The sequence below is a fragment of the Mytilus californianus genome, unplaced genomic scaffold (genome assembly GCF_021869535.1).
Source record: "Mytilus californianus isolate M0D057914Y unplaced genomic scaffold, xbMytCali1.0.p SCAF_4, whole genome shotgun sequence".
In the NCBI taxonomy this organism is placed as follows: domain Eukaryota; kingdom Metazoa; phylum Mollusca; class Bivalvia; order Mytilida; family Mytilidae; genus Mytilus; species Mytilus californianus.
The window spans coordinates 25,863,624-25,889,907 of NW_026262690.1; the positions used below are offsets into that span (position 1 = coordinate 25,863,624).

Sequence of the window (26,284 nt, forward strand, 5' to 3'; positions counted from 1 at the left end):
TTTTTAACAGAAATAGTTGTCTCCCCTAAAATTGTATAACAGCTGATCGTGTGTTGTGCTTCCTAAGGTTCTGCTGCTGCTGTCTACTAAAAGAATTTCATTGTCAATGTTATGTGAATTCATTACTTGTTATAAATACACCGGTACATGGCCCTACACTTGTCAAAGCGCCTTAATTGACTGATTAAAGTTTACCCGCCAAATTTGGATTGCGTAACCCCTCATTTTTACAAACTAATGATGAAACTAAATACTAAACCCGCCAAATGGGGAACTGTTCCCCATGTGAGTAACAATCCCTCATTTGATAGTGCTAAAAGCAAAATTTTCTTAACTGAGATTTTTTACTTAAAATGGCATACATTCACAGGGGTTAAAAAAATTTGTTACAGCTCACTACTGACACTAGCCCAGGACTTATGGTAAACGGACAGAAAGTCACAGGACAAAAAGTCACAGGACATAAAGTCACAAATTTGATAGGACAAAAAGTCACAAATAATTTGTTGACAATTATTTGAATATATAAGAGAAAGATATTGAAATATTTTCTTTTTATTTCATATATTAATTTTTAAGTTTAGGACATTGTTCATAAGCCTTGAAAAATTAAAATTTATTAAATTTTAATCATGAAAAGGATATATTTCTTGGCACAATGAAGCCATTTAAGTACGAAGCCACTTTGACATTTTGTTTTCATAACAATTATTTGATCCTTATTGATATTTATTGAATACATTTTAATTACAAAGTTGCTTCATATATAATAGTCCAAGAAAAAAACAAAAAAATATTTTTAAAATTAGTGTTTTCTTGTTTAAAGAAAAATAATCCCAAAACTGAATTGTGACTTTTTGTCCTGTGACTTTTTGTCCGTGACTTTTTGTCTGTGACTTTTTGTCCTGTGACTTTCTATCCTACATTTGGACTTATTGGTAGCCGGATTTTACTAGTCCTGTTGGAAGAACTGCTAGCCCAGCAAAACAGACCTACTAGCTTCTAAAAAATATTTGAGCCAGCTAGACATATTTTCTTCATTCCTATTTCAATCCCGTAATACTAAGCAACAAAAGGCAATAAATTATGACATGGTAATAATTTGAGCATCATAACAATGATTGACATTATTGACGGTTATTTAATTTCTTCTACTTGAAATGAACGCAAAATAAAAATATCAATGATATTTTTAGCATTTTTGAAAATTTGGATGCATAATTAAATCTCACACACGTGCACATGTGTACTAATCAACAACGTGGTTCTGTTGTTTTTTTACTAAAACTTATTTTAAATACCTTTTTAAATTTATCATAAAATCATTTTTACTAAATTAATTAGATGCGAACAGGTTATATCAATCAATGCATCATCCCCCAGTACCTTTAATTGAAAGTTGTGGCATGAGCAATAGACAAAACTCCCCAGTACTGAGAAATGGATATTGAAAGTACAGGAATTGCGTTCAATACTTGATACTGGTCCTTCCACTTTCTATTTTGTTGACGTCAAGAGTTTTTTACTAGTCCCATCAGGCATATTGGAAACAAGTTTTGATTGCCCGAGGCATAAATGTTCTAGTCCCAGACGTCGGGCTAGTGGATTTTTTAACCCCTGATTTATAAAAAATGCAGCAAATGTTCCAAAAGATGAATAGCTCTAACCTGATTTACTAAGAAGTTACAAGCCTATGAAAACTTCAAAAAATTGACTATTTTCAAGCCTACTAATTTTTTAAAAGCCCAGTATTAAAATATGGTTCTTTGGAAGAATTTGTTCCATTTTTGTCGAGCCTGCGACTTTTGTCGCAAAAGCGAGACATAGCGATCCTACAGTCTGTCGTCGTCGGCAGCTTCCACAAATATTCACTCTGTGGTTAAAGTTTTTGAAATTTTAAGAACTTTCTTAAACTATCCTAGATTTGTACCAAACTTGGACAGAAGCTTGTTTATAATCATAAGATGCCCGTACGAAATATTTAGCAGGATTCCTACCAGACTATAGCAGGAATTCACACGGAATTAGCAGGAAATTTTAAATTCCTGTTACTTTTTAGACGTACTAGGAAAAACTTCAGTTTTTCTGACAGGATTTTTCATTTTCCTACAACAACATTCCTGGTTTGGGTAACAGGAATATTTTTTCCTGCCAGAAAATCTTTTTACCAGGAATGTTTTCTTATTTAAGCAGGATTATTATCTTGACTGCTATTGGTTTGTATTCAATTATCTTTAACTGGATTCCGGTTTGCTTATAACATTTATTTTGCTGTGTAATAAGAGACCAGGTTCCAGTTAACAAATTCAAAAGTTGGAGCGTAAAAGATTCAGATTGTGTATAAACAATACTGCAAAGATTGAATAATTACCATGAGGGAAATATTTGAATGTAAGACAGGATTGCTTATGAAGGTATTTAAATTCAAGCTTCACTTTTTCATGTGTAAGAGGAAGTTTTTAATTTCTAATTTGCATGATAGTCAAATTAATTCAACTTATCAAAAAATGGAAACCTAAGTCTTCAATCATATTTTGTCTAATATATATTATAAGTTCATCTGATCTACATTTTTGTTGTAAACATATATACCAATATTTAAAAAAAATATGTACTTTCCTTTTAAATGGACTTAGTTTTTCTGCCAGTTAACATTACATTCACTCCGTGGTTAAAGCTTTCAAAATTTTAATAACTTTCTTAAACTATCCTGGATTTGTACCACACTTGGACAGAAGCTTGTTTTTGATCAAAAGCTAGTATCTAGAAGGAAATTTTGTAAAAATTTATTTCCTGTTTTTCCGTATATTACTTATAAATGGACTTAGTTTTATTCCAGATAACATTACGTACAGTCTGCAGTTAAAGTTTTTAAAACATTTATTAGATTCATAAACCTTCTTGGATTTTTACCAAACTTGAACAGAACTTCTTACAATCTTTAGAGATAGTATCTAGAGGAAAATTTTTAATAATTTTTTCCCCATTTTTGTTGAGCCTGCGACTAACAGCAAAAGTAGGCGAGACACTTGGTTCCGCGGAACCCTTACGAATTTTCTATAAATTTGTGCCATTTTAAGTAAAAAGACCCAGTTAAGAAAAATACGTTTTTAGCACTATCAAATTTTAACTCATATGAGGGATTGATACTCATTTGGGGAATAGTTCCCCATTTGGCAACCTGCTAAATAGTCAAAAAAATAATTGCATGTGAAATGTTAAAGTTCGCTAAGGACTAATAAAATTTCTGGTCTCATTGTTGTATAGTATCGGAGACATATATTATATATGTCGGGAACTTGGTTTGTTCTTTGGTTGATTGATTGATTGAGATAATACACATGTTCATAATGATAGCTGCATAGTTTGAAGTTATAATTTGTCAATTTGTTGATTTGACTATTTCAGGAACATTGACCCCTCAATAAAGTGACGTGTACCATTTTGACAAAAAATTTCCAGTTGCGTCATGTCGAGGCTAACAATTGGGCTAAATTTTTTTGTTGATATCTATAACTCAATTTGAGTAGAAGTCAAATGTAGTAAATGTCAAAATTTAGAACATGAGGGTGACCTTTGACCTTGACCTCATTTTCTTTCTGGTGGACCCAGGACCTCAAATCTAAAGAGTCCAGGTCTCTATCAATTAAGATTTACCAGTTAAAATAAGTATCATACATAAGGGGAAATAACTCTCATATTGAGTCTCCGGATTGCTTCAGTCAAAATTTTTTTCAACATCCTGAGGATGTAACGAGCAATTGGTTAAATAATTTTGTCAGTTTCTTTTATGGTTGCAAAGGAGTAACAATAATAAGGAAAACAGTGTTTGGGGAGATAACTCTTACAAGGAAAAGTGTTTGGTTAAATGGTGTCAGTTTCAAAATGGCATTAACTGTTCGATATATTATACATCAAACATCTAAGCGACATAATTTGAAACACCAAAACAGCGCAAGAAAAAAATTAAGAAAAATTATAATCGCAACAAAAACAAAAGGTCTTTTCACAGAAATTAAATAAAAAGAATTAAATTTCGAAATTATTTTCATGCGCGCACTCCAAAAATGTGGCAAGAAGACGACCTAATAATCAGAACAAAATAATAGGTCTTTAAAAAACGTAGTTGAAATAACTTCTAAAATCAGTCACAGTCTAATGCTACATGCATGCATAAGAATAAAATCTCAGATTTTTATACGACCGCAAAAAAAATTTTGTGGTCGTATATTGGTATGACGTTGGCGCCGTCGTCGTCGTCGTCCGAAGACACATTGGTTTTCGCACTCTAACTTTAGTTTAAGTGAATGGATCTCTTTGAAATTTTACCATAAGGTTCAATACCACAAAAGGAAGGTTGGGATTGATTTTGGGGGTTATGGTACCAACAGTTAAGGAATTAGGGGCCCAAAAGGGGCCAAAAATAAGCATTTTTGTAACTTCCAGACATAACTTGTGTGTTAGTGTATGGATCTCTCTGACATTGTACCACAAGGTTCCATATCACAAAGGGAATGCTGGGATTGATTTTGGGGGGAATTGCCTCAAAATTTTAGGAATTAGGGGCCAAAAAAGGGGCAAAAAACAAGAATTTTTCTAGTTTCATGACAATAACTTGTGTGTAAGTGTATGGATCTTTCTGAAATTATACTACAAGGTTCCATATCACAAACATGACAAAGGGAAAGCTGGAATTGAGTTTGGGGGTAATAGCCCAAAACATTAAGGAATAAGGGGCCAAAAAGTGGCCAAAAATAAGCATTTTTATACGACCGCAAACAAATTTTTGTGGTCGTATATTGGTATGACGTTGGCGTCGTCGTCGTCATCGTCGTCGTCATCGTCGTCGTCGTCCGAAGACACATTAGTTTTCGCACTCTAACTTTAGTTTAAGTGTATGGATCTCAATGAAATTTTACCATAAGGTTCAATACCACAAACGAAAGGTGGGGATTGATTTTGGGGGTAATGGTACCCACAGTTAAGGAATTAGGGGCCAAAAATAAGCATTTTTGTAACTTCCAGACATACCTTGTGTGTAAGTGTATGGATCTCTCTGACATTGTACCACAAGGTTCCATATCACAAAGGGAATGCTGGGATTGATTTTGGGGGTAATTGCCTCCAAATTTTAGGAATTAGGGACAAAAAAACAAGCATTTTTCTAGTTTCATGACAATGACTTGTGTGTAAGTGTATGGATCTCTCTGACATTGTATCACAAGGTTCCATATCACAAAGGGAATGCTGGGATTGATTTTGGGGGTAATTGCCTCCAAATTTTAGGAATTAGGGGCCAAAAAGGTGCAAAAAACAAGCATTTTTCTAGTTTCATGACAATAACTTGTGTGTAAGTGTATGGATCTCTATATGAAATTGTACTACAAGGTTTCATATCACAAAGGGAAAGCTGGAATTGAGTTTGGGGGTAATTGCCTAAAAAGTTTAGGAATAAGGGGCCAAAAATAAGCATTTTTCTAGTTTCCAGAAAATAACTTTATGTTCAAATGTATGGATCTCTCTGAAATTGTACTGCAAGGTACCATACCACAAAGGGAAGGCTGGGAATGATTTTGGGGGTAATTCCCTCAAAATTTTAGTAATTAGCAAAATGATATTTGCTTTTAAAATAATAGTCAGTTTTTTGATTGCATATCTGTATCAAAATTGTTTTTTACTGGCAAAATTGGCTTCTGCTTAACTAGAGCCAGCAAAATAGCATTTTTTTATTTTGCCAGTTCTGGCAATTTAGCCACTGCCTTTCATTATTCAGTTTCTTTTCTATTATTATGCAAATTAGCTTTGCTACATAAAGTACACTTTTAATATCAAATTAAAAAATAGAAAATAATAATGATAATACATTTATTGTAATACTCCAATCAAGATTCATAAAATTTTTTACACAATTTTAGTCATTTTGAAATGACTTAAAAGTTCGGGCCTTTTTTTCAAACTGTTGAAATTATTCACACTAGATTCATGGCATCAACGAACTTGTATTAAATAATTTAATATTTCATGGCATTCACGTCAGGAATTTTCTCACCGTTTTCTAAAAAAGTTCAAGAACAAATTGTGGAATTCAACAGTTTAATATGGAAATGATTTTAATGACTCAAGATGGGAAATTTCTCAGGAATCTCCAACTCTTTTTTCGATTTTGAAGATGAAAAGTGGAAGTTTCACGTTAATACTAACGTACGAGTGATTCCAGAATTATTTCCAGGATTAGTTCTGTTTATCAAATTGACAGGAAATCACCAGATTTTCAATTTTATTACTTTTACTGTGACTTGCCTGTAAGTGTAGCTCTCCACCTATTGCAGTTTATTCAAAATTCTGACCAAATTTCAATTGATTTATCAAACCAAACTGTTCAACTGGTCAGAATTTTTAAGAAACTGCTGTAGATATCTACTCAGGTCATGAAAGTGCAAGGTGATAAAATAAAGCATACTTACATGCTAGATATACTTACTTGAGGTATGATGAGATGATCGAAGCGGTTAATTTTCTCCTTGATAACACTTATGTACGTTTTGGCAATAAAGTGTATCGACAGGTTGTAGGTATTCCTATGGGCACCAATTGCGCCCTTTTAATAGCAGACTTGTTCTTGTACTGTTATGAATCACAGTTTATAACCAAACTCAGTAAAGCCACGTATAAATTGCATTTAATTGATAAATTCAACAACACTTATCGTTATCTTGAATACTTTTTCGTTAAATAATCAAGAATTTTCTAATTATACTGCTGAAATTTACCTAAAGGAACTTACTTTAAATAAATCAAATATGAACGGTTAATAACTGTCCTTTCTTAGATTTAGATATTTCAGGGGTTTCATTATTTTTTTAGACTGGAGGTACTTTATAGAAAAATTATTACCTACACACATGTATCACCTTTCATAAATTGTCATTTTCAAAATATCATTAAAGTGGAATTAAAAGTCTGCTTTTTACAATAGGATTGTATGTATGCTTTTATTTTATCACCTTTCACTTTCACGACTTGACTGAAGTTTTCTACAGCAGTTTGTTAAAATTTCTGACCAGTTGAACAGCTTGGTTTGATAAAACAAATTGCAATTTGGTCAGAATCTTGAATAAACTGCAATAGGTGGAGAGAAACACTTACAGTCAAGTCACAGTAATAGTGTTTGATTATAACAGATAATAGTTGCACTCATTTGGTTAAGTATGAAATTATTTTGCATTTTACGATTAAGTGTCTAATCTGGTGAAGACAATTTCATGCATGCCGATGTGTAATACATAGTAATTAATGTACACGTTTGATTCGTGAAAAATAATTTTTTTCTACGTAAATTAAATCAAGTTTTAATTTTTCAATCAGAATTGAACAAAAGAGGCGCCTGCCATGTTGCTCATGTTAGTACAAACTTGATGATAAGTATTACTTGGTAGGTCACATTTGGGGGAAGGGAACAGGATTGTAGTTATAATAATAAGAACATATCCATTGTCATCTGAGAAACATATATCATAACTATTGTCTTTGCTGAAAAGTAATTAAAAAATGAAGGAAGTTGTCATGGAATTTTTATTTCTTTAATACTAGTTCTGAGCTTGTGATCACTGTCAGGTGTGAATTAAAAACACATGTAAAAGTAATTGGTGATCATTAGCCGATTTTTCTTGTACATATAGTCCTAAATCCCAATCTGCTGTTTAGGCCATGGGCATGACTGGCAAATACACCGTTTCCGGACCCTTGACCCCAATTATACAATAATTAATAATGCAATGCCAATTATATTTTATGAAATGAAGGGGCTGTTAATTAGCATTCAAATTCCAATATTAATCTTTCCCTTTTATAAGGTGAAGTTTATCATATACATGTGTATATGTAATTGTAATTATATTCATATTACAAGAAGGCTGCCTTTCTTGTGTTGTATTTGTTTAGTTTGGCCTCTTATTTTGAAAGTTGGGGCATACATGTAGAAGAATGTAGAATGTAATGTGCATTGTTCTCCCCCAGTGCCTAAAAGCAATGGGACCTGCTGTCCTACTATAATTTAGATGCACCTTGTTCAATCTTATCTGTGCGGTATAAAATCTATATGTAGGTGAAATTTAACCAGCATGTTGATTGTTTACAGCACATGATCGATTTACCTGATGAGGTTAACTTGTTGTTGATTGGATGTAATTGATTAATTAACACTTGTTACTCATCATTCTATTGTGTTTTAAATGATTTAGAGATAATTAATGACTTCTGACATCAATTTTATGCCCTCACTCAACACCCAAGCACTGACCAGTGACACATCGGAAATTTTATTTGTACACATTGATGAATTAGCCAAAATTAATTTGAACTCTAAAAAAGGCTTCCATTTACAGTCACAGCCTAGCCATCACATAAAGTACTGTTGGAATAAGTTCTGTAATCTCACCCTAAAGTATCATGTGTATTTTGAATGGCAAAAAAAAAGTATTGAAAATTAGGTTTAATTATTCATAAAAATATTTAAAGGAAAAAACTGATCGCAAAATATTGAAATAGTATTTAATTTAATTAAAATTTGATTCTAGTACATACAGAATCAATACATTGTAAATGAGAGATAATATCTTTAATACTTCTATGCACTCTTAATAATTAAATTCAGCTGAAAAAAATTTGTACATGTTATGACCTGACATTTTCTTCCTCACATGACCTGCATTTTAATTTTCAGAGTTTGTCAGGAACGCCATATTTCCTTTTATTCATATAGACAATAGGAAAGTTTGGTGAATTAATTTTATCTGTCTGTGCACTTATCTTTTGTAGAGTTTTACAAAAAGTTTTCTTTATTTTAGGTTTGTTATACAGATTCATGTTGAGAAATATTGGACGTCTTTTGGATCATACTCATTCATCACTTATCTGCACAACTTTAAAGCAGACCTATTTTGCCTTAAAAACAAGACAACTTTCATTAACAGCACTTGAGCTCTCATCTAAAAATTTAAGATCAGTTCTGTTCAACTCTCAATTGTTTTATAGTGAAATATATTTAGAATTTGCACATCATAATGCAAGTGTAAGACAACTTCAAGTCAGATTTTCTACATCTATAACTAAAAACAGAATGGCTGAAAAAAAAGAATTGTCTGCAAAACGTAAAATGGATACTGAGGGTACTCCTCCAACAGAAAAAAAGCAAAAATTGGAAACAAGTGACATCAAATCAGATGACTTTATTGATAAAATTTCAGCAAATAGGAGCAATGTCTGTAAATCAATATCTGAATTTAAATTTAATAAGAAGAGGGTGCGTGTATTATCAAAGGTAAAAGATTTTCCTGAGGATAGTCAAGGAGTTGTATACTGGATGTCAAGGGATCAAAGAGTTCAAGGTAATTACAGAGGGTTAAGGTCAATCCTTTAAAAGTATAAAAAGACATCTCTCAAAATCTTCCTGAAACCAGACAAAGAAATTTATAAGTCTCTTTAAGTTTTTCTTTTGATTTGTATTTGTAAGAAATATACCTGTCACAGTTACACAAATGCACTGGTATATTTAAAGAAAGTCCAAATATATCATCAATGCAAATATGTGACTGATTGGCATGTATGTATGGATTGATAATTTATTGTCCTAGGTTAGCGCAAGAGACAAATGCCATTCGCCATACTTCATTAAGTTACATTGTACAGTACTCATTATATTTAGCAGATTATATTTGTTTCCTGGCATGTTTATTGCAAGCTGAAAGTTTATTTAGCCACACAATATTTTTATCAGCCTTTGCTGTGATGCTCTTCTAATAACACATACATTGACATACATGTACATTGACATACATGTACATTGACATACAATTACATGATTAATCTTTCAAATGAATACAGGACAAGAACATGTGAAATTAAATGGAGCTCTGCTTTTACTTTACATCAACACTTTGAGCCACATTTTTAAATGCTTACAAAATGTATATACTAACAAGGCAGAAGTCAGCATGCAGATACATGATAAAACCTGGACTTTATTTCTAAGTTCAAACTGCTTACCAGAGATTTTAAGTTACTCCATATTTAAAGTTTACCAGAGAAATAGCAAATGCCAATTGTGCATGTTAAGTCATCTGATTGACCTTTCCATGGATCAAACCCATGTTCTCTGTCACTTTAGGCAAGGATTCAATACTCTCTCAATCAGAATGAAATATCTAAAACTAATGGAACATTAGAGAAACAATATATCCTCATCCTAACCTTGATAGAAGGAGAATGTAAAAAAGTATAACAAAATACCGAACTCCAATGTACAGCTTAAACAGTCACTATTAAGTGTCATCAAATATTGAATAAATGATAATACAGTTGTATGTGCTATATTTTCCAGATAATTGGGCTTTCCTGTATGCACAGAAACTTGCATTGAAGATGGAAGTACCATTGCATGTTTGTTTTTGTCTAGTACCAAAGTTCTTAGAAGCAACTATAAGACATTACCATTTTATGATGGAGGGTCTGAAAGAAGTTGAACAAGTTAGTTATTCATACATTTTTATACGCCCGTCAAATTTTTGACGGGACGTATTATGTTATACAAATGTCCGGCATCTGTGCGTCTGTCCGTCTGTCTGTCCAGCGGAAACATGTCGCACCGTAACTTGAGAATGACTTATCCAAATTTCATGAAACTTAACATAGTTGTTTCTTATGATGGTCAAACGATCTGTATACTTTTTGGTGAAAATAAGATTCAAAATTTTTGAGTTACGGGTCTTAGTAACTAAAACAGGTGTGTGTTTTTTTTTCACATGTCGCGCCGTATCTCAAAAACAGTTTATGATTATTGCTTAAAACTCTACACACTTCTTAGTTATATTAATCTTAAGATCTGTATACTTTTTGGTGATGATTCAAAATTTTATTTTAGAGATATTGAGTATTTTGTTATAAAAGGGGGAGGGGTTTTTCACATGTCGCGCCGTATCTCAAAAACAGTTTATGATTATTGCTTAAAACTTTACACACTTCTTAAGTTATATTAACCTTAAGATCTGTATACTTTTTGGTGATGATTCAAAATTTTATTTTTGAGTTATTGAGTATTTTGTAAAAAAAGGGGGAGGGGTTTTTCACATGTCGCGCCGTATCTCAAAAACGATTTATGATTATTGCTTAAAATTTTACACACTTCTTAGTAGTATTAATCTAAAGATCTGTATACTTTTTGGTTTTGATTCAAAATTTTTTTTTTGAGATATTGATTTTTTTTTTTTAAAAGGGGAGTTTTCACATGTCGCGCCGTATCTCAAAAACAATTTATGATTATTGCTTAAAATTTTACACACTTCTTAGTTATATTAATCTAAAGATCTGTATACTTTTTGGTTTTGATTCAAAATTTTATTTTTGAGATATTGATATTTTTTTTTTAAAAGGGGGGTTTTCACATGTCGCGCCGTATCTCAAAAACAATTTATGATTATTGCTTAAAATTTTACACACTTCTTAGTTATATTAATCTAAAGATCTGTATACTTTTTGGTTTTGATTCAAAATTTTATTTTAGAGATATTGAGTTTAAAAAAAAAAAGGGGGTGTTTTCGCATGTCACGCCGTATGTCAGAAACTATTTATGCTTATTGCAGAAAAATTCACACACAAGACGACGGGCGTATAATGCGCTCGTGGCGCAGCTGTTTATTAAAAGTACTTATAAATACAAGTGTGCATATGGAATCTCTTAATTATTTATGTTGTGTTGCATCATAAAAAAAAACTTGAAATTATTTAAAATTTTAAATTACATAATAATGCTTACACTTCATTCTTTCAAAATTTCTTTGAAATAACTGTAATCAGTTTACTGTGCTTACTGCTGTGAAGGATCTTTTATGTTACTTGTTTGATGATTTTAGCTCATCTCGCCACAGGCTAGTATAAAACTATAAACCTTTTCAAAGATCTCATAAAATAAACTACAGATCCAATCTGCCAATAAAGAACCTAAGAGGTTATGGTTAATTTCATTGTTTGTACAACAGAATGAAAATAACCCAGCATCATTGGTTGAATGTTCATTGTGTAGAACTTTGTTAACTAATCAAAACTTTCTGGTGTACCCTTTTGAAAATATAACCTAGGATGCATTAGATTCTGAAACAGTGAATTGAAATAAAACTTTGTAAAATCAATCTGTAGGGTTTCTAGTTAATTTTTATTTTTTTCTCAATCCATCAACCAATATTGGCTCCATGGCTAATAATATAAAATACCTGGTAAAAGTTATTATATATATACAAGTCTTATATCTTGCAAACCATAGCAAGTACAGAAAATCTGATAGGATCTAAAAAATTCAAAATTATCAGAAGTTTTTTTTTGCAAATTTTAGGGTTTTTTCTATTAACTTGAAAACTATAACTGATAGACTCAAACTGTACACATAAAAAAGATCAGAAATAAAAAGATATACAAAAATGCCAATAAGACTAACCATTAATTTACTTCTTTCAGGAGTTATTTCTTTTAAATGACAAATATTATTATTGTTTACAATACAATTAAAGAATAAGTAATCAAATATAAAAAGTATTCAATGAGTAATCAAACAACACATTATTCAGGAATGGGCAGAGAAGATTTTTTCTTTGTTTGAAATTATCTGACTCAAGCTGTGTGGAAAGCTTAAGCTTTAGAAAAGGCTACATAGAAAAATAAAGTGTAAAGAAAAAATGAAGATTAAGAAAATCTCGTTGAAAAGTGGAAAAATTCTTTTTTATTCATATAAATAAATTGAGTTTTATTAGTTTGCTATTTTTTTCATACTTAATAAATGTAAAATTCATTCATCGTTGTAGCCAGATTTTTATACGACCGCAAAAAAATTTTTGTGGTCGTATATTGGTATGACGTTGGCGTCGTCGGTGTCGTCGTCCGAAGACACATTAGTTTTCGCACTCTAACTTTAGTTAAAGTGAATGGATCTCAATGAAATTTTACCATTAGGTTCAATACCACAAAAGGAAGGTGGGGATTGATTTTGGGGGTTATGGTACCAACAGTTAAGGAATTAGGGGCCAAAAATAAGCATTTTTGTAACTTCCACACTTAACTTGTGTGTAAGTGTATGGATCTCTCTCACATTGTACCACAAGGTTCCATATCACAAAGGGAATGCTGGGATTGATTTTGGGGGTGATTGCCTCCAAATTTTAGGAATTAGGGGCCAAAAAGGGGCAAAAAACAAGCATTTTTCTAGTTTCATGACAATAACTTGTGTGTAAGTCTATGGATCTCTCTGACATTGTATCACAAGGTTCCATATCACAAAGGGAATGCTGGGATTGATTTTGGGGGTAATTGCCTCAAAATTTTAGGATTTAGGGGCCAAAAAGGGGAAAAAACAAGCATTTTTCTAGTTTCATGACAATAACTTGTGTGTAAGTGTATGGATCTTTATGAAATTGTACTACAAGGTTTCATATCACAAAGGGAAAGCTGGAATTGAGTTTGGGGGTAATTGCCCAAAAAGTTTAGGAATAAGGGGCCAAAAATAAGCATTTTTCTAGTTTCCAGACAATAACTTGTGTTCAAGTGTATGGATCTCTCTGAAATTGTGCTGCAAGGTACCATACCACAAAGGGAAGGCTGGGATTGATTTTGGGGGTAATTCCCTCAAAATTTTAGTAATTAGGGGCCATAAAAGGGCAAAAAAACAAGCATTTTTCTAGTTTCAGGACAATAACTTGTGTGTAAGTGTATGGATCTTTATGAAATTGTACTGCAAGGTTCCATATCACAAAGGGAAAGCTGGGTTTGAGTTTGGGGGTAATTGCCCTAAACGTTTAGGAATTTCGGGCCAAAAAGGGGCCAAAAAACAAGCATTTTTCTAGTTTCCAGACAATAACTTGTGTTCAAGTGTATGGATCTCTCTGAAATTGTACTGCAAGGTACCATACCACAAAGGGAGGACTGGGATTGAGTTTGGGGGTGATGAATCATAAGGGGGTTCAAAAAATTTGGGGGGGGGGAATTTTTATTTCCTTTTTTTTCTTCAAAATTTTCCATTTTAAATTGGTTATTTCTGATTTATATATAAAAGCAAATAATAATGATTTTGTTTGAATAGGTAAATTAAAAATTTTTAAGTTCTTAGACCACTTCCATTCTGTGTCAGAAACCTATGCTGTGTCAAATATTTAATTACAATCCAAATTCAGTGCTGTATCAAACTTGAATGTTGTGTCCATAATTGCCCCAACTGTTCAGGGTTAGACCTCTGCGGTCGTATCAAGCTGCGCCCTAGCGGGGCATTTTATTCTTTTTGTTGTAGGATTGCAATAAGTTGGAAATATCTTTCCATTTATTGATTGGTTATGCCAAAGATGTGTTGCCACAGTTTGTTACAGATCAGGATATTGGTGGTGTAGTGACAGATTTCTCTCCCTTACGTACGCCGATGCAGTGGGACGATGATGTCACAAAAGCCATACCTAAAAATATACCAATTTGTCAGGTACATTATTTTAAATATTTTAGCAAGAATAATTGCAATTAGAATATATATAAAAGTGACATACATAGCTTCACAGCAATATCATTCCATGCAAATGAAGTGTTTCAATTCTGCAAGTGTTTCCTGTTTCACTTGGCCTGCCACAGGGCTTCCAAAAAGGTTATATTTCCGGACAAGTCAGTGAAATTATATTCTCGTCAGTTTGTGCTGAGCCTGAATGAAACATCAAATGTGAGTTTGCCATTTTAATATAATTCAGAAAAAAATTGAAGTTCATGCAATCTTTTGGACCTGGCCTTATACATAAAACAGCCACACATTTCTGGTCATAAAAGTGACACGATAAAAAAATACTAGACATCGATCAGTCTATTTAGAGTTATTTTCTTAAATTACACTAGTTTGCATCTAATTGATTTAGTCAAAAAGATTTAATCTATCAGAAATTAGTATTTAAATGTGATGTGATGATACATTTCTATATATAGTAATATAGGTTTTAATCCAAAAATCGTCAGAACCATGTTGTTTGACTAGTTCACTTGTGTGCATGTGTGAATTTTAGTTATGCATCCATATTCTTCGAAATATTTTTACCTGTGATTTGTTGGATGTAAGCATTCAAGGATTAAACCCAATCACCAAGGGTGTCTACAAATAGCTATTAGATTAAATAAAGGCTGCTCATTTCCATTGACAATAAAAACATCTGATTTAAATATTGGACTCAGAATATAAACTTAAATCAATTCTTTTCCTTCCAAATTTTCTTGAAATGTGAACTTCAGCAAATCATGGTTAACTTATTTTATGATTATTTTTCTTTGATGGCACTTTGTTATTTACTTGAGTTAACCTAGATTTTGAATAAACCAATTTCGACTCATCAGAGTTCAAATTACATTGAGCAAACAGGAATTTACTGGGACTAGCAAAACCTTGAGATACTTGAGTTTTTAACACATGGAGATTCGACTGTAGTTTAGCATATTAAGAAAACCTATAGGATTGCAGATATTCTTTATTCTGCTGCTGCAGTACATTCTTGTATTGATGAATTCATTGTAGTTCTCCAAGAACAGTTACAATGCAGGTAAAATTACTTTATACCTGTAGGCATATAAGTGTACAAGGTTGAGTTCATAATACAGTTACGTTAGAATTTTTATGAGCAGCAATAAGAGAGTGGAACTTTATAAAGTCAGGTCACGTTTTTCACTATAATGCATAAATTGTGTCTGTCCTCTTGTTGATTTTTTCACTTTTTTCATTTCTAGGTAGATGCACATAATATAGTACCTTGCTGGGAAGCTTCACCAAAACTTGAATATGGAGCTAGAACAATCAGAAATAAAATCCATAATCAGCTGTCTGGTTACTTAACAGAGTTTCCCCCTGTTTGTGTTCACCCTTATACTCCCAAACAGAAACCACAGGTACAGTCTACAGTGTCACAGAAAGGGATATTTATATCCAAATACCATCATATTTTTAACCAACTAAAGTCATAAAGTTCATAAATTTTAATTATATCATATTTTACAAATAAAGTATATATTTATTCTGTCATACCTGTAGGAATTACCATATCATATGAGAGTATTTAGATTCATTGTATTAAGAAAACCTTAATTTAAAGGAAGGTACAAATGTATCACAATATCCATAATTATTGCAATGAAATAAAACCTTTTCTCACAATCAGTTTGTGTGTTTCTCTGGGTATGTGGCAGATTGAATTTTACCATTGAATAGATAAATAGCTATTGTTCTCTGCTTTTGGGGTGTTAGATATAGGGGGTAAAAAAAGTTAGATATATGTGGTAAACAAAAAGTGGGGATGTGGGATATAGGGAGTAAAATTGTGAGATCTTTGAAAAAGGAGAAAAAAATTGGGAAGTGGGAAAAATTATAAAAAAAAGCGTAATTGGGAAATTAGCACCTCCTTCCCCCCTCCTCTATGGAGTTCTTTCAACAGGAACATTCATGTAAACTTCTTGAAAAACCAATCATTCATTGATTAATTTGGCTGTACAAAAAAATAAACCAGTAATGAAATAACATGTACCAGTACTGAATGACACATATTGTAATACCAAGAGGTCATTATTACAAATTTACGTCAATTATACACCACTGAAGACTTGTGTTGGATAGTTGCCTCATTGGCAATCATACCACATCTCTGTTGAGATTTACAAATAAGCAAAAATAACTGATTGCAGTGGTAAAAGTGAAAAGAAATATCAAAATTGCATATTTTTACCAGGTGAGCAATTCAGGCTCTCATGAGCCTCTTGTTTTTTTATTGGTACCAATATTTAGTGTGACGAGAGAAAGTATATATTGTAGAAAATAATTTGGTAATGCTTTCATAAATGCCTTTTAATAAATATATGTTTAATATCAATATAATATCAATTTATATGTAACAGATTAAAAATTTGACATAATATTGACTTTGAAAAAGAATCTAAGATAAACTTCAAGAATAAAATAAATAGAAAAAAGATTTTTGTCTGTTTTATTTAACAGGTCATTGATTGGACAAAAATTGAGGCTAGTTTGACAGTTGACAGAACAGTTGGACCAGTAGATTGGGCAACACCAGGTTCATTGGCTGGTTTACGCATGCTGGAATCTTTTTGTAAAGAAAGACTTAAGTATTTTTCAAAAGATCGAAATAATCCAAATAAGACAGCTTTGAGTAATTTATCCCCATGGATTCACTTTGGTAAGATAATGTTTGGTGTTTTTTCTTTCAATAAATATATTATTATTATACCCCCCTCCAGGATTGGGGGCTTTATTGCATTCACCTTGTCCATCTGTTTATCTGTCTATTGATCAAACAAATATTTTGGAAGTACATTGAATAGAATGACTTCATATTTGGCAGTGATTAGTTGTAACCTATGAGGGCTTTTAGGATCTGTCAAACACCTACAGAGTATACTTAGCAAGACAACAAATGCATTTCTGTTATTTTTACTTTGAGCAGGCAAATAAAACTAATACAAACTTTTCGTATTTCATTTGTATTTAAATTCTTCATGTAGACCTGGATTATATGGTATGTTATAGCCTTACTAGCAATGGTAGAGCTAGCAGGTGCAAAGCGAGATCTTAATTACAGTATGAATAAAAAAAAGTAATGAAAAGGCATGGTCATTCATACTGATGATGACCTAAAACATACCTGAAAGCTTTTTGATTGGGATGTAATACATATCTATACTATGAGAAATATCTCAACTATATTTGTTGTTTGGAATGATTGTAAGGTATTCATGTTGGTCTGGCAAGGCTCCATTTCATGATTCATTGGTAATGTTAAGTTTATGTGATACTTGTAGTAAAACCTTCATATATCAGACTTTCATCATAAATTCAATCATAAGTAAAGCAGCCAGACATTTCACCCTGTGCACTCTTGTCATGTTTGTTGCAATGAAATACTGTTTCCCAGTGAAGTAAAAACTAACATTTCAAACTAGAAATAAATCCTGTATTTTCATTCCCCTGATGCCATACAACTATAGATGTTGTCAACTAAGTCACATCTAAACACTGCCAGAATGTGTAGAAACAAACATAGTTTCTTGCATTTTCGAATTTATTTACATAAAAAGAAATATTATCCAAGAATTCGAGTATGAAAAATATTCAACTGGTGGCCAAACAACACTGAAAATTCACAGGGACAACATTGAATTCTTGTAAAATTGTTAATGAAGTACATGCACTTGCTGCTTTTGAATGCTAATCACATATCATGATTGAATGGCATAGATCTCATTATTGTTTAAGCCTTTAAATCATCTTTTCTCATAATTTTCAATAATGTTACTGATTGTTTGTTGTTTTTCCATTTTTTTTTTGTGTGTGTTATATAGATGTGAATATTACAGGTCAGATCTCAGTTCAGCGATGTATTCTAACTGTTAAACAGTACAGAAGTAAATACAAGGAGGGAGTGGAGGCTTATATAGAGGAAGCTATAATAAGAAGAGAGCTAGCTGATAATTTCTGTTTTTACAATAAAAATTATGATTCAATAGAAGGTATATGTTAGTTTTAAGTGTTATAGAAGGTTAAAAATGAATACTTTGATTCACAGGTAGAAAAAATTATTTCCATAAAACTGTTAGGAATTTTCTGTAATGTTGAAAATGAGATGCTATTGTGATAGACTTGTTAATTTTCAGATTGGCTCATAGTGTTTATTATGGATGTGAAAGATTGTGGTTTAGAAACAATTCTTTTCTCTGAAAATAATGATTTATAAATGATAGTTATTCTTTTCATTCTCAATTACAGTAATAAGAAATTGAACTGTGAATATTGCCGACTTTCTATCCAGAGGTGTCATTAAGCTTGCATAATGAAAATCTGTCTGTGAATTAAAGTATGTAAAGACAATATTTTAATAACAAATAACAGTACAGAAAACTTTTGATAAAACAATTATCTTTTAAAGAAAATTCTATATATACATATGATTACATTGTGACATTATTTATGCATACCCGATTTTGTACTTCAGATGCAATTTTCTGTATTGTTTTTATCCTGATGAGGGTGCCCTAGGCACCAAAACATGTAGATCATTAAATTTTCTGCAGCAGTCCCTAAAGTGTTGTTGCTATAAGACTCTCTACATTTTATGTGCTTTATCATAACGACCCTGCATACCCGAGGTATCCACTTCAGGGACTCTTAATACTGTACTACAAATTCACCAGGCGTTGGTTCACTTTCGTTTTTAATTTATTATATTTTTATAGTAAAACTAAGCCATTCAAGTTTATAAAACATATTGATCTTTTTTTTTGAATTTGAAGGATCATATGACTTAAATCTGAACTTATTGTTTGCTTTCACAGGTGCTTATGACTGGGCTAAAACATCACTGAAGTTGCATGAAAAAGATAAACGGAAGTATTTATACACTAGAGAACAGCTAGAAAAAGGTCAAACTCATGATGACCTTTGGAATGCTGCACAGGTTAGTTTCATCTGCAAATTCTTCCTGAATGATGTTCTTTAACAAATCACCAGATAAAACATTATTGAGTTAATTATAGTGGAAAGAATTTCAGAAGATCAAAAAGTTTTCTTGTCAAAGAGTATAAACATCAAGCATTAATTGTTAGATCAATCATTAGTGTTCTTTGTTGACTCAATATCAAAGCTAAAAATGACAAATCTTTTTTATATTATTATTTGTTTTTAAGGAGTTGGCTTGTTATAGTGACTCTTTATTTTGACATTACTTTCACCATCAATAAAACTTTTTATGCCCCCACCGTAGCAGAGGGGGCATTAAGTTTTACCCTTGTCCATCCGTACGTACGTCCCAAAGTTGGTTTCCGTTCTCTAACTTTAGTTTGCCTCAACCAAATGTTATGAAACTTATACACAATGCTTATTACCACATAATACAGATCAAGTTTTAAATTCGGTAGTGTCACTTTTACCATTCTTGAGTTATGCCCCTTTTTAAACACAAAAATTGCTGAATTTTTCATTTCTGTTCTCTAACTTTAGTTTGCCTCAACCAAATGACCACAATGCTAATTTTGGTGGTGTCACTTTTACCGTTCTAGAGTTATGCCCCTTTACAAATGGAAAAATTTGCTGAATTCTGTTCTTTAACTTAAGTTAGCCTCAACCAAATGTTATAAGACTTATACACAATACTTATTACCACAAAACTCAGATCAAGTACAAATTTGGGTAGCGTCACTTTTACCATTCCTTAGTTATGTCCCTTTATAACTTTATATGATATACAAGCGGGGGCATCATCTGTTTCCCATGGACACATGCCCCATTTATTTTCTTTTTCAATACCTCTGAGTCTCCTAACTCATAACTTTCCATATTTTGATTGTGTTGTGAGTCTTATACTAAGCATGCTTTTGAACGTCGTACAGACCACCAGAAGCAACCAAAAAGCTGATTAAACATAATGTGCACAATAAAGATTCATTGTGCCGAGTGAACTTGGATGTAAAAATTGAAATTTTTCATCCAATCTGCTTGACATTTGCAGTTATATTTCTAAGTTTTTACACAGCCACTCGGCCCAGACAAAGACCTCTATCTTGTTGGAGTTGACATAGCAAGAATGATTTTCAAATACTAATAAATCAAACATAAAAACTACTGACCAAAGTTTTCAAATGATAGCTGATTGTTTCTTTTTATTGAAAGTAAAGAATAATCGTGAGAAATACAAATGTGGGTCATTCCGGGTTACAATATCCGAATGAGGGAGATTCTATACTCCAGCGCGGGAGCAGACCGGCAAGCGAGAGATTTCTGGAATTTGGTCGTTTGCGCAGGAGACTCCTGCTCAAAACAGGAGGGTTGGCTGGTATGGTTATGGTAATTATTACAACGGAAATTGAAATTTATGCCTTCAAATTTTTGAAAGTGTTTTTATCACAACAAGACCGGAGGATACAAAAAAAGGTCTTGAAAAAAGAAACTAGAGCAGAGTGTTGTCAGATACTTGTAAGCGAAGCATTGACACAGGATCTCCATTTCAATCAGATTATTTTTTTTTTTTAATTTCTATTTAATTTGATTTTTCAAAAAACTATTATAAAATAATCCAGGTAAAAGTTAAAGTTGTCAGACATTGGAACTTGTTACTTTAATAGATTCAGATGGCAATAGAAGGAAAGATGCATGGATTCTTGAGAATGTATAGGGCCAAGAAAATCTTAGAATGGACAGGAAGTCCAACAGAAGCTTTAGAGACGGCAATCTATCTCAATGACAGATTTAATTTAGATGGCAGAGATCCTAATGGCTATGTTGGTAAGTTATATACATATATGTATTAATTTGTTATATTTTGAACCCATATTGTTTATATTATGGATTTGGTCTTCCCTTAAATAATTGAAAGAGGGTTTTACTGATATTAATGCTGTAGTAGAAATAAGGTGATTTTAAGTGAGTGAGAAAACATACATTAAGAAAAAGGGGGGATGGAAATGATGATGACAGTTTACAGTTGAGTGCTTTCTTTTCTGGCTTTGGATACAGAAGTGAAGTATCTTCTGTATTGCCACAGTAACCTTGGAAACTTATGATTTGACAAAATCATATTTGATGAGGATATTTTTACATGCAACATGATAACAAAAAAGAAACTCAGGTTGTATCATTCATCACATAGAAATCGTTTGTGTCAAATCTGGGACTATTATACTAATGGGACTGGAAACTGATCGATCTGTTGAGATTTCATTGTCCAGATAGTGGATTATTGATTTTTTGTTTTGATTGACAGCCTATCGTGCCACGTGGTTAATTAGCCTTCGTTACATGTAAACAATAGATTTCGGCGAACAAGTCATCATATAGAATACCGTTAAAATGGTGGATTTGAAATTAAAAAAAATAAATAATTAAATGCAAAAAATAAAAATATGTGAATAATAAAACTATTTTAACAAATTAAATACATTTACTTGAAATAAATGTTTTTACACAGGGATAGACTAATGCCGATTACAACTGGGACAAGTTCTTCTTTATTTTAACTTAATTGTCGAAGTAGTTTTGAAAGATAAATACTTTTCTTATTGTTTACGAAAAATTATTAATAAGTAGTCAATATATTAGTGTTGAAAATTAAACAAATATAGTCGAAATGCTGGCGCTTTACTTGACCGCTAAGAAATCAACGTGTCGAAGGTTAACAGATCATAATTAATCCTAATAAAATCAATCTTGGCAATTTCAGTTCATAATTAATCCCTATAACAAAAGTTCACCAGTTCTCATAAAAATATAGCCACATTGTTTTGAACTTTTCTAAATTTCGTGTTTACACCTAAACTTCAATATGGCAGCAATAGCTGTGAAAGGGCTTACTTTTATAGTTCTGATTGTGGAACCTATTGTACATATTTTCAAGAAGTCATATGCTTGTGCCACCTGAAGACCAGGCCATTACTAAGCAAAAAAAACCCTGATTTTAAGACAAATATTGCACATATAAATAGGAGTAAGCAATTTTATAGGAACAGTATAATTTATTTGAGCCCTGCATGTGGTTTCCGTTTGTAATGAGAAGGAGATTTATAATCTACTTTTCACTTTAAAAAGTGACAATAAAAATAGGCCAATCCAACCTATAACCTATAAATATGATTTTACAACAAACCGAACTCGCGTATCTCGTTTCAATCAATAGTTTTAAGAAATTTTATGAATCATACTTGTTTTCACAGCGTCCCCACACTATTATCATCCTGAAAAAAATTCAACATTTAGATGTCATTTTTACACTTTAGGCGGGATTTGGTGATTAATAACAACTGTCAAAGATCGAGATATCTTTCATCATTATAGTAATCGTGTTTACATTAAGGTTTATCATTTCCAATAACTATAAAAAATAAAAACAAATTACAAATATTATACGTTCAAGGCACACTGTCACTGTCAAAACAATATGGGGTATCGATAAATCTCGCGCAGGTAAAGTCTTGTTCTAACAACCGTGATGTTGAGTATTTTAAACTGATTGGTGTAACGGTTTTCAGTCCCGTTAGTATAATAGTCCCAGGTCAAATTGGAAAGTATAAGTTTTAGTTAAAATACTACTTAATATATTATTGGATAAATTTTATAACTCTTATGTAAAAAAGTATAACAAAAAACAGAACTCCACGGTAAATTCAAAAAGGGTAAGTCCATAAAAAAATGTCATATTCCTGACTTGGTACAGGCATTTTCCCAAGAATAAGATGGGTTAAACCTGGTTTTATAGTTATCTAAACCTCCCACTTGTATGACAGTTGTTTGTAGTTCTGTTATATTGACAAATTTTGGTGAGCAACCCAGACAGACATAATAGGAATTATAAAATAAACTAACAAAACCATTCAAGATTTTGAAACTTTTATTATATTAGAATTAGTTCCTTGATTCTGAAAAATATAATCAATGAATTTATAAGATCATTAAAACCCTTGAAAAAGCTATTATATTTAATTGATTTGTCATTTATAGGCTGCATGTGGTCAATTTGTGGAATCCATGATCAGGGATGGAAGGAAAGAGAAATTTTTGGAAAAATTCGCTACATGAATTATGAAGGTTGTAAAAGAAAATTTGATGTTGCTGGTTTTGTTAGAAAGTATAGAGGAAAAAAATTGTAAATTTCCAACAAATGACAGAAGGAAGAAAATCTGGATCCATGGAAAATATTTCTGTAAATTTAGACTTTAGCTTAAATCCTGTTGGTCTCACCTATATATCAAACAACTTGGTATCAGATGTCATTCAAGTAAAGTCAGAATAAAAGGAGAATGTATTGCCATCATACATGATATTACTTTGGTCATATCTAAACAAACAAATAGAAAAAAAACATACTTTGATTATAATCTTGCTATTTTGAAATCAGCTTACTGTAAATTCAGAAATTATTGCGTGCATTTATTATTGCAATTTTTCAGAAATAACAATAATGCAAGATTACCTCGCAATAATTTCTGAATTTACAGTAACTATGTTTTATTCATTGCAGAAATGATACCAATGATTTTTTTTGTTGTTTTCAGTACACAATTTCAATGTTTGTTAAAATGAAGGCAGCTTTAGTAGAAAAGTATATCTCTGTTTGCATGTCATCAGAAGTAAGAATGAGGATATGAAGTTTGCATGTGTTCTAATTACTAGTATTCATTATATATTTTGTTTTATTTTATTATCCTATTGATATTCATCATAAATAGTTTGTTACTTTTTATTTTTTTGTATGTTAAGTCTGTTTATATTAAGTTTTCTAAACACAGAACAGAACTTTCAGAAATACAGTCTAGCTATAGTGTCTGCTTTTAACTTAACTGGCTACAAAACTGAAATGAATAAGTCTACTGTAAATTCAGTAATTATTGTGGTTTTTATTAATGCAAAAAATTGGACAGTTTAAGGTTCACAATAATCCACACTCACATTCATAATTTTCGTAGTGATTTTCCTTTACAAGTTTTTACAATCACATAATTTATATCTTGCATTTTTGCCAGTAGTCAGAGATTTGCAATAATGGATGCATGCATTAATTTCTGAATTTACAGTTTTTAGTTGAGTTATTTTTATAAACCAACCAAGATATATCTGTTGACATCGTAATGTTTTGTTTTTAAATACTTACCCTCTTGGCAATATTGTCTGTAGTTGGAGAATGTATCCTATTGTTATTTGACGTATACAATTATCCTTTTGTAAATATTAGATGAGATTTTTGTTTTTAGATTGGAGAAACTAAATAAACTAATAGTTTTGATTGATCTATTTGAAAACCATTTAAAGCCAACTTTGGTTAAGATTTAGGTTTACTGGTCTAATTATTTTTATGCTGTTGATTTTCTCTCAAATTAATATGGAGATTCCGACAGAAACTGCTTCAATAGTTAAACATGTACAGGATAAATAAATGAAGATACATGTCAATGAGACTGTAACACAAGGAATATCAACACAATGCCAAGATAAATTATATTTTTGATGTTATTGCTGTGAAAATATTTGGAAGTCACCACCAGGTTTGTTTTTATTTCAGTACAAATCAATTAGTCTCGAAACACAGAGTAAAACAGATATATAGAGTGAATAAATGGTAAAATGACAAAATAACCATTGTTTCTTGTTTTTTATATAGGTTAGACCATTGGTTTTCATGTTTAAATTGTTTGACACTAGTCGTTTTGGGGCCCTTTATTGCTTGCTGTTCGGTGTGAGCCAAGGCTCCGTGTCGAAGGCCATACTTTGACCTATAAAGGTTTACTTTTTACACATTGTGACTTGGATGGAGAGTTGTCTCATTGGCACTCATACCACATCTTCTTATTTATATTCATACATATTAAACTGAAACATAAATGATTAAGACAGCAAAAACAAATCTGGTTACCACCTAACATATTCATATCATTAAAACGACAATAACATTTCATATTGAAAGAAAATTCTAAAGACAGAATTTGGAGAAATTGCTATTTAAAGTGACAAAACTGCATTTTTCACTATTTTTTTATACATTCTATACATTTATAGATCTTTTTCATAAATTTCTAATTGATTGTATCTCTGAAATGCATTTAAATGTTCATTCAAATCTGAAAAAAGGCCCAAATACATATACTTCACTTCATATAATCATGTAATTCACAAAGTTTCATACACAATTAATTCACAGTATATTTTATGGATATTTTTACAATATTTTTGATTAATTTTCATTATAGCAAGATATATGTTACTTCTTATTAGACTAAATCTGATTTGAGATTATTTACATACAAGATACCTATTATGATTGTTTGACTAGGATACCCATATATAAGTGTTAGTGACTTTTAATGTAAATAAACATTTTTGTATTGTAATATAAAAGTAATAAAATATGATGTTCAGTAACTTGTCAGAACAAGCATTGTTTATAGTTATTGGTCAGAACAAGAATTATTTATCCTGACTGGTCAGAACAAGCATTGTTTATAGTGACTGGTCAGAGCAAGCATTGTTTATTGTGACAGGTCAGAACAAGCACTGTTTATCCTGACGGATCAGAACAAGCATTGTTGATAGTGACTGGTTAGACCAAACATTTATGATAGTGACTGGTGAGAACAAGCGTTGTTTAAAGTGACTAGTCAAAACAAGCATGGTTTAAAGTGACTGGGTGAATAAAGAAAATAGTGACTGGTTAGATCAAGCATTGTTTATAATGTCTGGATTGAA

The 26,284-nt window shown here is 31.6% G+C and overlaps 1 protein-coding gene across 2 annotated transcripts; it reads left to right on the forward strand.

Annotated features, from left to right (window-relative positions):
* Positions 1 to 17: 17 nt before the first annotated feature.
* LOC127737782 (deoxyribodipyrimidine photo-lyase-like) lies at positions 18 to 25,960 on the forward strand. Of its 2 annotated transcripts, none has more exons than XM_052248699.1 (10): positions 18 to 143; positions 8,847 to 9,386; positions 10,379 to 10,524; positions 14,324 to 14,506; positions 15,784 to 15,942; positions 17,042 to 17,240; positions 18,418 to 18,570; positions 19,393 to 19,514; positions 21,178 to 21,337; positions 23,546 to 25,960. In XM_052248699.1, the coding sequence occupies exons 1-10, from the start codon at positions 107 to 109 to the stop codon at positions 23,692 to 23,694; spliced, it is 1,848 nt and encodes a 615-aa protein (XP_052104659.1). In that variant the 5' UTR covers positions 18 to 106; the 3' UTR covers positions 23,695 to 25,960. The 2 variants fall into 2 exon arrangements, with proteins under 2 accessions (XP_052104659.1, XP_052104660.1); XM_052248700.1 differs by having other exon boundaries at positions 32 to 67.
* The last annotated feature ends 324 nt before the right edge of the window (positions 25,961 to 26,284 follow it).